Genomic DNA, 15,193 nt, shown 5'->3' with positions numbered 1-15,193 from the left:
AACAATGGGTGAGGCAGAGGGAGACCGACGAAAGAGCTTCTAGCAGTAGCTTGTAGGACACGCGTAGATGCGTGGTGGCCGGAAGAGGAAAGTGGCGGCAAAGGGCTGAGAGGTTGGGAAAACTAGTGAGTAGGCGTGTCAAAGCTGTGGAGAAACAAATGGCGACTAATCAAGGCTAGAGAGAATTGAATTTGAGATCCATCATGGAACACAGAATGGCGCAACAGCTGAGGGAGGATTTTATAAAAACTTGCATAAAAACATGTTTCATCATTGGAAATGCATTTTAACGTTGAGAGAGACTTTTCATACTAAGATCCAAATAGCATACATGTGTATCACTATACATAAGTTAAAATTTAGTTGATATCAAATGATAATGATAAACAATGGTTTATGACAAAGCAAAATAACGGTTTATAACCAAGCATAAAGTTGATGCATACATGAACATAATAGTAGGTATTTACATAATAATATTGTTGAGCGTTTAATTGCCGCTCAACTGTGGGTCATAATCAATAAATGTTTAACTCACTCTTCATTGGATTAACATCGATAAGTGTTTATGTTCACTCTTCGCTAGATCATAACCATAAGCATTTAACTCTCACTCATTAATGGATTAGCATCGATAAGTCTTTCGTTAGTCATCATTCGTGTGGATTCTATAAATTTAATGGTGGATTCACCTATCCATTGTATGGAGATGGATGAAGGATGAAATAAAGAATGATTTTTATTATTTCTCTTCTTTAATACACTGCAAGGGTTAGTTCCATATTGGCATATATTTCTATATTTTATTTCCTCAAATTTTAACATAGAGAGTGTTTTTATGGGGTTTATAAGAAGCTCTCTTTAGATGGAAAGTTTTGGACAATTATAATTATGCATGTGCTAACAAATTAACTAAAGCTTTTATGAGCTCTATTTGATTGGTAATTGTGAATGATAAATTACATTGACAATTAATGTAATTGCCAAAGTTGAGTCAAATGCATAAATTAGGTGTCAATGTTTGATACAATCAGTTAACCCAACACGATCATGATACAAAATGAAAGGGTTATGATTTATTGATTTAGCATAACAAGTTTGAGTCGAAATAGGTTGACTCGGTTAGACATGATTAATAGATGAGTTAAATTCGTGTCAACCCACTTAACCTGCATAACTCGTATAATTAAATTATGTTTTTATCCTTAAAACCACAAGCATATATATATTTATATGATTATAGATATCAATTATCAAATTATTTGTGTATCTTTCTCAATTTGATCAATGAGTCATTTTTCAATTATTCATGGAATGATAAATCACTACAGGTGAGGACGGTACACAATTTAAATAACGGAAGATTTAATATTTAAAAATTGTATCTATAATGACCGAAAAGTGGATACAAGGCCGAATATCGATATGAGCAAATCCAAACTTATAGGATATAACTTTGTATAACCTTTCTATACAACTCCTCGATATTTTCTATCAATCTAAGCTTGTATGTATCATATAATAGTTTCTGATGTACTTAAAAAATAAAAATAACCTCAAAGAAAATACATACAAGCTTAGATTGGGTAAATCCATTTCTTTTTACCTACGCCTAAGATTCACACCGAAGGTGCCAAATAATATAAAAAAATTTTCCCAACCAGGCTTCGTGGAAATTCTTTCGTTTTATCTTTTTCTTATTATGTCGTCTCTCTCTCTCTCTCTCTCTCTTGCTTGCTAGCTTTCCTCCCGTTGGGCTCACTTCCTTTCCTTCTTTTCTAAAAGCAAACAGCCAAATACCATTGTCCTTTTTTCTCCTTCACCTTTTCCTTTGTACCTGCTTTAAAAAAAAAAAAAAAAAAAAATCATTGTCCTTTCTTTGTTGGAAAGAGCAAAATTAAAGGTTAACTATAGTTTATTTATATTTTACTTGGATACGTAAACATATAATTTAAGAAATTATAATTTATTTATTTCCGATTTTTTTTTTTTAACAATTTCTTAATTTTGAATTGTAAAATTCATAAGATATTAGGCAAAATAATAATAATAATAATTAGGGGTGTTAATTTGTGTTAACGTATTTTGGGTCATGTCAGGGCATGTGTCTAAGACTAATTAGATCAACTCTAATCCGCTCAATTTAATTAAATGGATCATATCTTTAACTATAACCTTTTAATTTTATTTTGAATTCGCTAATTATGTTAAAAATTGACAGCTCTAATAATAATCCTATTATATTTAAGAGATATTCTAGAACATTTATCTCAATCATTTTTCTAACCTTCGTCATACTTTTTTTATAAAAAGTTAAACGATTAAATTTATAAGATGGAGTAGATACGTTAGCATTTCTTTATATTTAATATTAATGAGAGAAAATATATGGGTGTCTTGTCACATTCTAACGATAAGTACACCTGTCTCGTCCAATAAAACCCAGCTGTGACTACACGCTTCGAAGCTATTCGGTGACATTATCTTTCCCCCACTTTGAATAATCGACAGGTGGGCCCAGTCGTGTTTTGCGTTTCGTCCCGTCCAAGCAAAAGGAAAGAGGATAGATTCGGAGATCAGGCTTCTGGGAAGAAGACCGCCGACTCAAGGTCTGGAGTCTCACCCACCTTGTTTTCGCCGTCTTATCCGCCAAATCCATCCGATTGCCCTCTGTATCCTTTGAGTTAGGGCTTTTATTCTGAGCCTCCTTCCGTTTATCCAAATCAAACCCTTATCTCCAAAACCTTTCACTTCTCTCAAGGTAATTTTTTGGTTTTTCTCTCTCGATCTCTCTTTGACTCCCGAAATTTATTCTTTCTTGCCGTCTGGCGGGGATTTAAGCGTTCCGGAATCGATTTCTTTTGTTTGTATGTATGGATTTGATTCTGTTATTTATTTATTTAATTTTTTTAACATTTGTGTTCGGAGATTGATTTTTGCGCTCAAATCGGGCAGATCGGGGCCGGTTCTGGCTGATACGAGTTTTTGACTCGTCGTTGACTTTTATCAGTCTCAGAATTGATTCCGGTGAAATTTTTCTTGTTTTTCTGGAAATTTTTTCATGTTTTGCAGAGAATTGTTGTATTTTTATTTTTATACAAAAATCCGTGCATTTGATGTGTAAATGTTTTCGTTCTGTTTTTTTTTTTTTTTTTTTTGCAAATATAATTTTTCTGGACTTTGTGTTCGGAGTCTGATTTTCGCTAAAATCGGACAGATCGAGGCAGTTTCCGACTGATACGAGTTTTTGGGTCATCGTTGTGGACTAATATCAGTTTTAGAATTGATTTCGGTGATTTGTTTTACTTGAAATTTGTGTGTTTTGGCAGAAAAATTGTTGTATTTTCAAGTTTGCACTGAAACGTGTATTTTTTTGATCTCTAACACGGATTTTTGTGCACGATCCGTTTTTTTTTTTTTTTTGGTTTTGTTACTGGTAAAGAGGTTTTTTTTTTTTTTTTTCTTCAGTAAAACGAATATGTTGAATTTGTGATTGGTAATTAAGTATTGTTTGGTTGCGATTTTAAATTGTGTGTTCTGAAAACTTTATTTTTAAAATCACAACTACGCTTTTGGCAAAATTGCGGTTTGTCCTTTAAAATTGTAATTTAACTTTTAAAATTGTGTTTTTTCAAAAAAACACTTATTGCCTTCGATTTGAAAATAGATTGAGATTCCCTAAAATTTTCTTTAAATTTGAGATTTTTTAATTTATAAATCTTAGCCTTTCATTTCATCTAAGGGTCTAAAATAAGTCTTGTTTTAGCATTTAATGAGAAAGCTACTAAACTTATATTTCCTCGAGGGTAGCTTTCTTATTAAATGCTGAAACATGTCTTATTTTAGACCTTTAGATAAGATGGATAGCTGAGATTTATGAATTTGAGAATTTTAAATTTAAAAGAAATGTTAGGAGATCTCAATCCTTTGAAAATGCAGATTTTTGTCTATGAAATCGCAATGCCAAATGCACCCTAAATGTTTAACTGCATTTTTAAAAATCGCGTTTTAAAATTTTAAATTTCACCTTTTGAAATTGCAAGCCCAATCCCTAAGAAAGGTTTTGTTTGTTAAAGCTTTTCCATTGTTGCTTTTGTTTTCTATTTTCAAAACAAAAACATTGGCTTTGTTTCCTCTCCGTTTTATTTTCTCTTATCAAATAAAATCATTAACAAATATCTCTAAACACTCAAAATTAATATCACCTTTATGTCCCATCATAACACTTTTTAAAACAAAAATAAAAAAGCATCCTCTAAAAAAATTAGCAAATGAAGGCATTAACATACAACTCAAAACACAAAACTCTCATAAAATCCTCGAAACTACTTAGCTTTTCTGTCATATTAGAACATTAACAAATGGAGCCAAAAATAATCTAAAAAGCATTAATAAATGGAGCCAAAGACTTATGAATAGAAAATAGTTGAAAAGGGTATGTTTGCTAATTTGTGTTTTTCTGTTTTTTGGTTTTTTGGTTTTTTGTTTTCGGATTGAAAAGGTATTATGACATGTTAAGAAGGTAAACGCTGTTTTTAGGAATGTTTTCTTGCTGGGGTTTACATATGAAAAATGTTTTCTATATAGTGTGTCTGAGAAATCAAACACCTACTCTTATCTCGAGAAACCCAAACAAATGTGGAGCTTTATTTGTAAATAAATAAATAAAATAAAAAAGGTGAGAAAAAAGAGCTCTCCGCTAATCTTTTCTTAAAAATAAAAAATTAATAAGGTAACTCTTAGTATTGCAAAAAGTTAAACACCTGTTTTGTCAAAATATTCTTTCAATTGCTTTACTAATTTTTTAAATAATAATTTAGCTGCTACATCTTCAAAAGTTAAGCACGTATTTTGTAAAAATATTCTTACAACAAGAGAATAATATAGATTTATACAAATTGTTTTGTGTTTTGGGGAGTGAATTGAGTTTTGAGCTGTTTGTTAACATATTTGTTTTGAGAGCAGAAAATAGAAAACAAAATTGAAGCTGGTCATTTTGTTTTTACTGGTCCTTGTCATCTATATTTTTTTCAGCATGTAAACTTAGCATTTTCTGTTTTGGGTTAATAATTTGAAGATGTGCTTTGGGTGTTTGTTTTGTGCAAATCTTAGTTTCATTTTTATTTTTTTAATATTTGATAGTATAGGTTTAAGTTTATAGCATTATTTATTGTCACAGAAATTGTCCACTTGTATGGGATTTAAGTGTTGATACATTATTGGATGGATGCTATTATTAGGAGCAGAGCTGTTTCGGGCTGTAGAGTAAATAAGGAAGTGGCGTTTCTTCTTTAGTTTTATAGAGTTAAATGGAAAGCATGAAGATGTACATCAAAAACAACAGCAGTGCTAGGTATGTGTATTCTTTTGGTTAATCTTTATACAGGTATGTAAAATCTCTTTATTAGAATGTAAAACTATTAAACTAATATCCAGGGTTTAGGTATGTATTAGATTAATTCATGGGTACAAAAATCATCTCAAAACGCCCTAGGTAAGCATTGTTATCAAATCGGTTTCTCTGTACATTTTTCATTATTGTTTTTAATGGAAACCATGACATGCACATCTATGTCATTGTCAATATCTTCTTGCTACACGGAAAAAAAGTTTTAACTAAACATAAAAAGAAAAACGTAAAGGAAAAAAAGGGGAAAACTTAAAAGAAAAAGAACGAAAAGGGAGGGGGATGCAGGTGGTGGAGAGGGGTTGGGTCTCGCCTCTTTGCCACATGGGAGTGGAACCCTTCACCTCTACAACGTCTCCGCGCAAAGGGGGGAAAGGGTGGGGCAGTGGGGATTTGTCTCCAAGCCCCCTAGTGATGGTGGGACTCAAGTCCCATAGCCATGAATCCACCCTCCACCCTTCACCCTACCCTCTGCCCATGGGGATGTAGGTGGTGGAGAAGGGGTGGGTCCCTCTCTCTCTTCACCCCTACAATGTCTCCTCGCAAAGATGAGAGGGTGGGGCCGATGGGGATTGGTCTCCAACCCCCCTAGTGACGGTGGGACTCAAGTCCCATTGCCATGAATCCACCCCCCACACTTTGTCCTACCATCCATCCATCGGATGGGGGTGGAGCCCCATGGAAACTGTCCATTGTGATAGATATAAAGTCAAATAACTTATCAAACGAATTAATCTATGATTCAAGTACTTTTTCTTATTCCTTGTGCTTGCTCGAAACAAAAAAAGAAAAAAAAGAAGAAGAGGGAACTTCACTTGACCCCCCATAAACTTTCAATGCTTTTGCAATCATCTCCTAAACTTCATAAAGTCTCAATTTAGTGTATTCAACTGTAAGTTTGCAATGTCACATTTCTGTTAGAATTTAACGGAAAATCCTAATGAAGGAGGCCAAAATTTCCAAAATACTCCTATTTAAAAATTAATAAATAAATAAATAAAATTGCTGCTGGGGATTGTCTCGTCTATTGATTCTTGTATCTGTTGCAAGATTTCATTAATTCACAAACATTCTCTAATATTTTGGTGCTGGTTTAATTTGTGTTGGTTTATATATGTTGGTTGTCTATCGATCACTTCATTTTTATGCCAAGTTTTTTTTATTTGAGAAACATGATAGTATATGTCATCATAATAGATATTCTAACTAGTTTCTACTTTTCAGGGTTTGCCAATTATCTGAAATGGTACAGTTACTGACTGGTTAAGCTCTAGAGTTGTACTTTTCTTGTATAGTTAAGCTTTTAGATTTAGACTTGCGGATAGATATTGATCAAGTAGTTAGAAATGGAAGCAAAGACCGCAAAGGCGTTGGATAGAAATCGGAGAGTTGTGCGAGACTCAAAAAGAAAGCGTGTAACCCAGTTTGCTACATATTTGAATGAAGTTAACCCAACAATGTCACCACAATGGCATACATCACAAAATAAGCTTGGCAAGCGTAGGAAATTGGGTGGGTCTAAAAGCAAGCTCAAGAGCTATGGGTCTAATTTTGGGAGATCCTTACAAAGATGCTATGCAAATTTTAAGAAAACTGGAACACCACAGCGTTTAATGTTTTATCAGAATGGCCAATGGAGTGATTTTCCTCAGCATATTGTTGATATGGTTAGAGAAGATTTTCAAGTAAAGAAGCCTGCTATGGAGGTTAAGTTAAAAGGGCATCCTTTTATGCTCGACTTTTTGCACATGTTTCAGATGGACTTGAAAACAGGCTCACGACAACCCATTGCTTGGATTGATCAAGCAGGCAGCTGCTTCTTTCCAGAAACTTATGCGGATGACAATGAGCTCTTTGATTTCTCTCAACCTGAAAGTGGGAAAGATCAAGACCCAGTGTTTGAGGAGTCCAATGGGTCTCATGAGATCAAGCTGCTGCTGGAAATCGAAATAAATGGAATGGAGGAATGTAGTGGGGAGTCAAATGCTCTAGTTAAGCATACCCAAATCAATGATAAACCGGCTACAAACCAATATGTTACAGATGTTGAGGATAGTTGCAATAGACAACCTGTTGCAAAAATTGATGAGGCTGTTGAGGAAAATAAACAGATGGATGCAGATTTAGTCACAGCCACTGTATCTGAAAATGAATTTGATTGTGACTCTGTGCAGAAGATGTTCCTTACCAGTATGAGTGCTTTTGGTAGTGTTGACATTGTTGAGATATGCCCTTTCTCAAGAAGTTCTTTGATGCAAGCTCGTTCTGAGCTTTTTCAGAAGCAGTTAGAACTAACCAAAAATTGTCGTGGGGATGCAAATGTTCGATATGCTTGGCTTCCTTTATCTAAAGAGGAGCTGCCTACAGTAATGACACATGGGCTTGGTTATTGTCGACCTTCAACAATTAAGTCCATGTATGGCATTGGTGTTCATCTTACGGCTGCTAATAGTCCTTACACCAGGTTAGGAGTTTATTTTCTAGTCTACTAATTAAAATATACAATTGAATTAGTAAATTTTATATTTTTAGCAAGAATGATGAGAACTTTGTGCCATAAAGGGAAACTTTTATGGTGTGCTAGCAACCTCCACAGGCTTTTCTGTGGCCTGTGGGTTGTCCCCTTTCTTGGCTGCAGCTGGCCACCTCTTCTTCTGGCATTTTCTCTTTTATCAGTTAAAAAAAAAAGAGAAATAAATCTGGCAATGTATTCCTCTACATTAAGGTTTGTATAGTTGCCTAATAGTGGTAGGTGTTCCTTTGTATTACTTTGAAGGTTCTTTCGCTAAGGGTGAGTCAATCTGGGTTGTTGCCTCCCCAGGACTTGCACCACGCTGTGGCTACCCAACTGACCATGAGTAGCAAGAGGCTGTAGTAGCCTCATATTGTTGGACATCTATTCCTTCATTTTTGGTGTGCTCCTATTTGTTCAATGGCTTAACTCTGTTACTGTGAGGATAGAAAAATCCTGTCATGAATGTGATTGTTATTCATCTTTTTGTTATTGTTATTGTTATTCTTTCCATCACACAATAAATGGAAAGTGATAAATGACATGCATTTTAAAGAAACAGGCACTCTTCCTAAAAAATGCCCTTAAATAAACCAAGAAAGTGGGTTCAATTTTTTTTGAAAAAATATATAATGTAAAATGAACTTATTCAAATTTAAGAGTAATATGAGGAGTGAAATGGATGAATACTTCCATCTTTGAAATTGCATTTATTTTGTGACTTAAAAGGAAAATTACCTGATCTACTGTGGGTCAAAGGGAGCATATTGTGCTGATTTCCTTAAGAAACACATGGGATTCACTACTAATGGATTGTTTTTTATTTCATCATATTAAACAAAAACCAAAAATTTCTTCTTGTGGTCATTTCTCATTGTCATCGTCATATTGCTATTTACATTTTAGTTATTCTGCTGATTATTAGAGAAGTATTGAATTTTTGTTTTGATTACAGTGCAAGTCATTGTGATGTTGACGAAAATGGGGTACAGCACATGATATTTTGTCGAGTGATAATGGGAAACATGGAGGTTGTTTATCCTGGAACTAGACAATATCGTCCGAGTGACATATACTCTGATAGTGGAGTGGATGATCTTCAAAATCCTAGGTTTTATATAATCTGGACTATGAATATGAACACACACATTTTTCCAGAATTTGTTGTCAGTTTCAAGTTCTCTTCCGAAGCTGAAGGTGAATTTTTCATTCCTTTATTGTGCTCTTTAGTTTCATGATTATTTTACTTTCCCCTGACATAGTGTTGGAACTCGTGTTCTTGCATTATATAACTTGTGTTTTTGCTCCTACTAGCTAGGTGGCTTGTCTTGTATACTCTCTGTGTACCTGGAGCCCCTACGCTTTTTATGATATCTCGATTACTTATAAAAAAAAAATAACATGATGGACACGCTACCTATGCAATTGATCAGAACTGAACTAGTTGATCAATTGCCCAATATCTGATTCAAACTCGTGTGGAGAAAGTTTAGAAGTATTTAGTTCTAGGAAAAAGAGCTTCATCCATGGATTGTAGATATCTCCTCTTGGTTGGGCTCTGTTGCATTCAAGAGATGATTCATCACTGCAACTACTGTTCCTTGAGATAGCCAGCTGTGTCTTCTGCGGATGCCGGATGGATGCCATGATTTTTTTTCTTGGATTTTTTAGTACTTGAGCATTAGTATTCTATGTTGTTCCTACAGGGCATTTGATTGGACGTGAGACTAAGCATGATGTTTCAGGGATTACATCTTGTCAGGTGCCTCATGGCCAACGATTAGAGTCTCCAGCAGTTGATGTGGTATGTGTCTTAATTTATTAGATGGTTCTTGCTTTCGTTTGTGCTTATGTAGGATTTTTATAATGTTATTAGATATGGTTATTTTGATAAATTAAATAGAAAATTATACTTGGTATATTAACCAACAAATTCAAGAATGAGCAATACTTGGATGCATTAGAAATCCAGAATGAGAAAGCGTTGCTTGAGTGGATAGGAAACACTTTGTCAGTTTCTAGACCTCTTCCAAAGTGACTTGTATTATGTTGAAAGCACCATGACAGCTATAAAATTTTATGCAAAGAGGCTTGCCTTTAAATTATCAAAAAAACCAACAAAAAAAAATGACAACAAAGTGAAGAATAATACTCTTGTATTCATTGTGTTAACTAGATATTTGTGGTATGTGTGTAGTTGTTTTTAATTTTTAAGATGAATGTCTGCTGTGGCAAATTGTTTCTCTCGATGGTTGATTATAAACTATTTTGTTTTTTAAATTATTACTTATCTAAAATACCATTTTCTTCTGAAAATTGTTACTTTGATTGCTTGTTTAAGCTGAAAAAATTATTGCTGTCATATTTTTTTCTTCTGTTGTGGTCGAGGTTTCAAATTTGTGCAGGTGTTTGATTAAAAGGCACCTTTTCTACTCTTGTAATCCCTTTGACTAAGGATCTTTCTAGTACTTATTTTGTGCGCCCTAGCTTTAGGTGGTTGTTGCCATGCATATTGTTCCTCTGATATTTGAAGCATACACTTTTGACCAAATTGGAGATTGCATGTATTTGATCTTTGAACCATTGTATTAGATTTCAGTAACCTTTGCTTTCACAGAGATCATGCTGGAGTTAAATTACTTTGTGGTTGGGATTATTTGTGCAGATGTCGGTGATGATTCTTTTTAGATTTTGCAGCATTTGTTTTTGTTTTGTTTTTTTTTGTGCAAATTTGCAAGTGAAACTGCCTTTGACAAATTTAATTTGTTCTCTCTTAGGAGAGCATAAGTCAACCAAATTCAGATTCTCGGAGATCTGGGGGGAAAGCTGCTAGCGTGGCCTCAAGCACTACAAGAGCTCCTAAATCCGCTTGGATGCCTTTCACCATGTTGTTTGATGCTATCTCGGATATAGTTCCTCCTACATATATGGAAAAAATTAATACACATTATGAGTCGTTCAGGGTATGCATAGTAACTTTAATATTTTGCTTCCCCAGGGGGCTGGGGGTGGGGCTGCTCTTCCTCCTTCCCAGTCTTCTGTTTTATTGAATTATCTTCTACTATTTGTACGTAATTATTTTTTTGAATATTTATCAGGCAAAGAAAATAGGTCGTGATGAATTTATCAAAAATTTGAGATTGATAGTTGGAGATCCTTTGTTGCGGGCTACAATCACGAGTCTTCAATGCAAGGTATGAGTCGTGTTTCTGCAATTCAGCTGGTTTGAAACATTCTTTATGTGCTCTTGGGCCATGCAGTGATTACTTATTGCAAGTTGTATTTTCATTATGGGTATTCAAAAGTTTGAGCTTTTATGAGGTGGACAGTGGAAATTCTATTTGTAGAAAACGAAAGTATTTGAAGGGTTCTAAAATTTGACTTCATCTCGTTCTTTGAACGAGGAAATGGTTTAGTTATTAGACAAAATAGCTTATAACCCGCGCTATGCGCGAGATTCTTTATTATAATTTAATTTTAAAATTTAAGCACATCATTTTTCTTTATAAGTTAAAAAGACGTATAAAAATATATCTCACATCTTTAAATAAAAAAAATTAAATCTCTGTTCCTATAAATATATATGATTTAAAATGAACAGTATAAAGAAAAAAAATTAGCAAGAAGAATACATTGATTATAATATAGTTAACACAATTAATGACGCTAATTAATGACATTTGGATTTTATTGAAATATAATTAACGCTAATTAATTCACTCCTAAAAAACCGGTTAAAAAATTTTGCTTTAAAAAACCGGTTTAGCTTTAAAAAAAATGGGTTCACGCCACATGTCGCAATTTTAAGGTGCTTTTGGGAGGGGTTTCGGCTTTTATGTGTATGATTTATTTGTTGGATACTTATGGTCTAGCTAGGTCAACTGCTAGTAGTTGTTTTTGGTGTGGTTTATTTGTTGGTAGGCTTCACGTGTGTCGGTTTTGAGAATGTTTTTGTCAGGATTTAAATTATTTGGGCATTAATGAATGTATCGGAGTTTGGTGAGGGGAGTGGTTTCTGAAAAATGTAGTTTTTAAGTGAGGGCTTACTAGTGAATAGCTGTGGTGGTTTCCTTAGGAGAGGAATAAGCTCTTTTGGCGTCTTGTTGAGTTTGATATTCGCGCAAGGTTTGGGACGAGTGGGCTTGCTGGTTAAATAAGGATTCCTATGGGGTTTGATTTGCAACACTGATTTGAGCATGAGATCTGTTGCTGTTTCATTGGAAAAGAAAATGATATGCTAATTCGTGATTCTAAATGTAGCCCTTTTATTAAGGCAGCTACCTTCGAGAAGAGGCTTACAGTGGAAAATCAAATAGTATGAAAGGACCGTAGTTGCTTGTACCCTATGCGCAAGCACAATGGTGAGATGGGAGGTTATCAATCTTAAAAGTTATTGAGTAGCATAATATTAACAAAGAGTTCCATTAGATATATAAAGGGCTGGCAAAACGGGTTAGCAGGTCGACACGATTACGACCCGTAATGACCCGCCACCCAATTAACCTATACACGACCCGTTAAGCTAAACGGGTTGGCGGATTGACATGATTATGACATAGAAAACAGCCAGGTAACCCGACACGACCCGTCTAACCCATTTAAAATAACCGGGTCATATCGGGTTGACACGACACACCGCGTTTGAATGAAAAATTAAAAAAAAAAAAAAATAATGTACTAATAATACATTATACAAATGCCATTGATACATCTTTTCAATAAAAAATTTTAAAAAATGATGGGATTTACGAAGTAATCGAATAATACAATTACGAAGTAAGCAAATGGACTGGCAGCAAAAAGTTCCATCCAATCTCAATGATGTCCCGCATACTCCTAAACACACTTTTTATCTCCCAAAAAAATACTTAAAAATAAACAAAAAACACGCACACTAACCTCACTCGAGATGTGTATTGCCGGCTACAGTTATCGAAATATCCAAATGTGCAACAAATTGTCGGCGCTTAGCCACCAACCAGAAACAAGGAAAGAAAGTAAAGTGCAGAGAAATTAGAGAGTCCGTCGATTCGAGTCTTCCAATATGCAAGAGAGTGGGAGAGTGAACAGTGAAGAGAATAGAGGGAGAAAGAGGCTCAGAGACAGAGAGCGGCGCGACAGTGAGAGAGAGCGGCAAGAGATTGAAGACTGAAGAGAGTGAAACTTGTGAGAGTCTGAGAGACTTAGATAGTTAGACTTAGGTTAGTTTAGGGGTTTTTTTAAAAAAAATTATTATTTTTTTTAACGGGTCTGGTGGGTCGGCCGCTTAACCCGCGGGTTGACCCGCTAGACACAAAAAATAACCAGGTCATAAACAGGTGACCCGATTATAACCCGAACCTGTTTAGATCAAACCCACAACTCGTTAACTTCGTGTCAGGTTCCCGCTTAACCCGCGGGTTGACCCACCAGACACGAAAAATAACCAGGTCATAAACAAGTGACCTAATTATAACCCAAACCTGTTTAGATCAAACCCACAGTTCATTAACTTCATGTCGGTTCGCAGGTCGTACCCGTTTTGCCAGCCCTTGATGTATTGACATGGGTTGCCTTTGAGTACACCTAGTGTAACATTGTGACAATGTGGTACTACTGAATAACATTTTGTTGGATCAATATCTTGTTGGATCCAGTAGATTACATGATCTTTATGTCTTTAATGCTTGCCAAGTATGAAGATAAACAGAGATTAAGGACTACCTCTTCGAAAAAGATTCAAAATTATGATTTTTTATATTTTAAAAAAGCTGTTAAAAGGCATGACTTTTGAATTTGAATATAAAAAAAGCGTTTTGAGGACATTTGGTCCTATGGTGGCTGTATAAAGTCATTGTGTGGTGTAAACTAGAGCATTCTTGTTTTTTGTTGTCTTTTTCCCTTTTTGATTGAATGGCAGTGGTGTGCCACATAATGGACATTGCCCATGAAGGCCGGTGACCCAGTTTCGACGTAACCTATTCAGCTGTAGATGCTGTAATTGATCCTTTCTTCGATGTTGTTGAAAGGGATTTTGGTTAGTTGCAAAGGACTGAAGTTACAGGACAATTATGGCTGAGACTTGGTTTAGTTTACAAGAGATCACAGATAACATACAAGGGTAGTGGTCATTTGTGCATTTTCTTCCAAAGTGTCAAATGCAGCCTTTTGAGCCACTATTAAAGGTCCATTAATTTGATTTCATATACTGCGTGAGGGTAATTCCAATTTTTAATGTAGCTTGCTGGCTGATGCAGGTACCATCGGAATCTAGGCGTCAACCGGAACTGCCAAAGCCAATGCTTGATGTAGAAAAGGTTGCTGATAACATAAATGCGTCGACATGAAGTTGTGAATGCTATGATGGGTTTGAAAGCTTTGTTAACTGCTAGCAGCTTGCGTTTTTTTGTTTGTCAAGGCTATCTGTGTCTTTTTAGAGTTGAACATGGGACTTGGGCAAGTGTTGTAGCTTTTGAACTAGGGCTATGTGATGTTTGCCAAATGTGGATATTATTTTTGAAGGTGGATTATTTGATCTTTCATTTGTCTTGGTATTTGTCTCCTGGCTTGAGTTGCACAGATATCACCGATGATGAGTGGCTCCTAAATCTCTCTACTCAACTTATGATGGGTTTTTTTCGCTAATCAACGGGATTGACTGACCAGCTTCAAAGGCTATAGGTTCGTGTTTAGAATTATGGCGGTGAAATATTTCTTCTAAGGCTGCATATTCTAGTTATTTCATTAATAAAATAAAAACATGTAAATTTGCAGGAGAGATGGACAACGTTGTCGTATGTATCTCCATATGGTGCTTTCAAATTTATTGTCCGAGGTTCGTGAGATTATTTGTTAAATAACGACGTTTTTTTCTATTAAAAACATAAAGGAAAAATAAATAACAAGTTCATAAAATTTTTTTTCTCAAATTATCAAATGATGAAAATATCATTAATAAAATTAAATAAAAATAAACAATTGCAAAAACAATTTTTTTTTTCTTTTTTGTTAAAAGTGAAAATTTGAAAATTCTTTTTGTTTTTCCTTAATTTTTCAAATTTATTGGAATAGTTCTTTTTTTTAATGAAAAAAAATTAGGGTCATTTTGTCTTTTTGGTGGCCAGTATACGTTGTCAATTTATTAGTAATTTACGAATAACATTGTTGCAATCGGAAGTTAGGAGAATATTGTTAATTAAGTAGTAGTTTGAGGGGCTATGTAAACATTTTTTTAAAAAAAAAAGACTGAATAATAAGGGAAGAATGGAATTTAGGATTTTTTTTTTATTTTTTCA

The 15,193-nt window shown here is 34.5% G+C and overlaps 1 protein-coding gene across 5 annotated transcripts; it reads left to right on the top strand.

The window, feature by feature from the left end:
• Window positions 1-2,517: 2,517 nt before the first annotated feature.
• On the top strand, window positions 2,518-14,454 carry LOC132175258 (inactive poly [ADP-ribose] polymerase RCD1-like). Of its 5 annotated transcripts, none has more exons than XM_059587138.1 (8): window positions 2,518-2,761; window positions 5,241-5,353; window positions 6,632-7,871; window positions 8,875-9,116; window positions 9,665-9,723; window positions 10,697-10,882; window positions 11,018-11,113; window positions 14,156-14,454. In XM_059587138.1, the coding sequence occupies exons 3-8, from the start codon at window positions 6,754-6,756 to the stop codon at window positions 14,243-14,245; spliced, it is 1,791 nt and encodes a 596-aa protein (XP_059443121.1). In that variant the 5' UTR covers window positions 2,518-2,761; window positions 5,241-5,353; window positions 6,632-6,753; the 3' UTR covers window positions 14,246-14,454. The 5 variants fall into 5 exon arrangements, with proteins under 5 accessions (XP_059443121.1, XP_059443119.1, XP_059443116.1 ...); XM_059587136.1 differs by having other exon boundaries at window positions 2,520-2,761; window positions 5,247-5,353; window positions 9,626-9,723; XM_059587133.1 differs by having other exon boundaries at window positions 2,520-2,761; window positions 9,626-9,723.
• Window positions 14,455-15,193: the final 739 nt, after the last annotated feature.

The sequence above is a fragment of the Corylus avellana genome, chromosome ca3 (genome assembly GCF_901000735.1).
Source record: "Corylus avellana chromosome ca3, CavTom2PMs-1.0".
NCBI lineage: Eukaryota > Viridiplantae > Streptophyta > Magnoliopsida > Fagales > Betulaceae > Corylus > Corylus avellana.
Note: the sequence above shows the minus strand (reverse complement) of the source record. Positions and strands in the feature narration are given on the sequence as shown.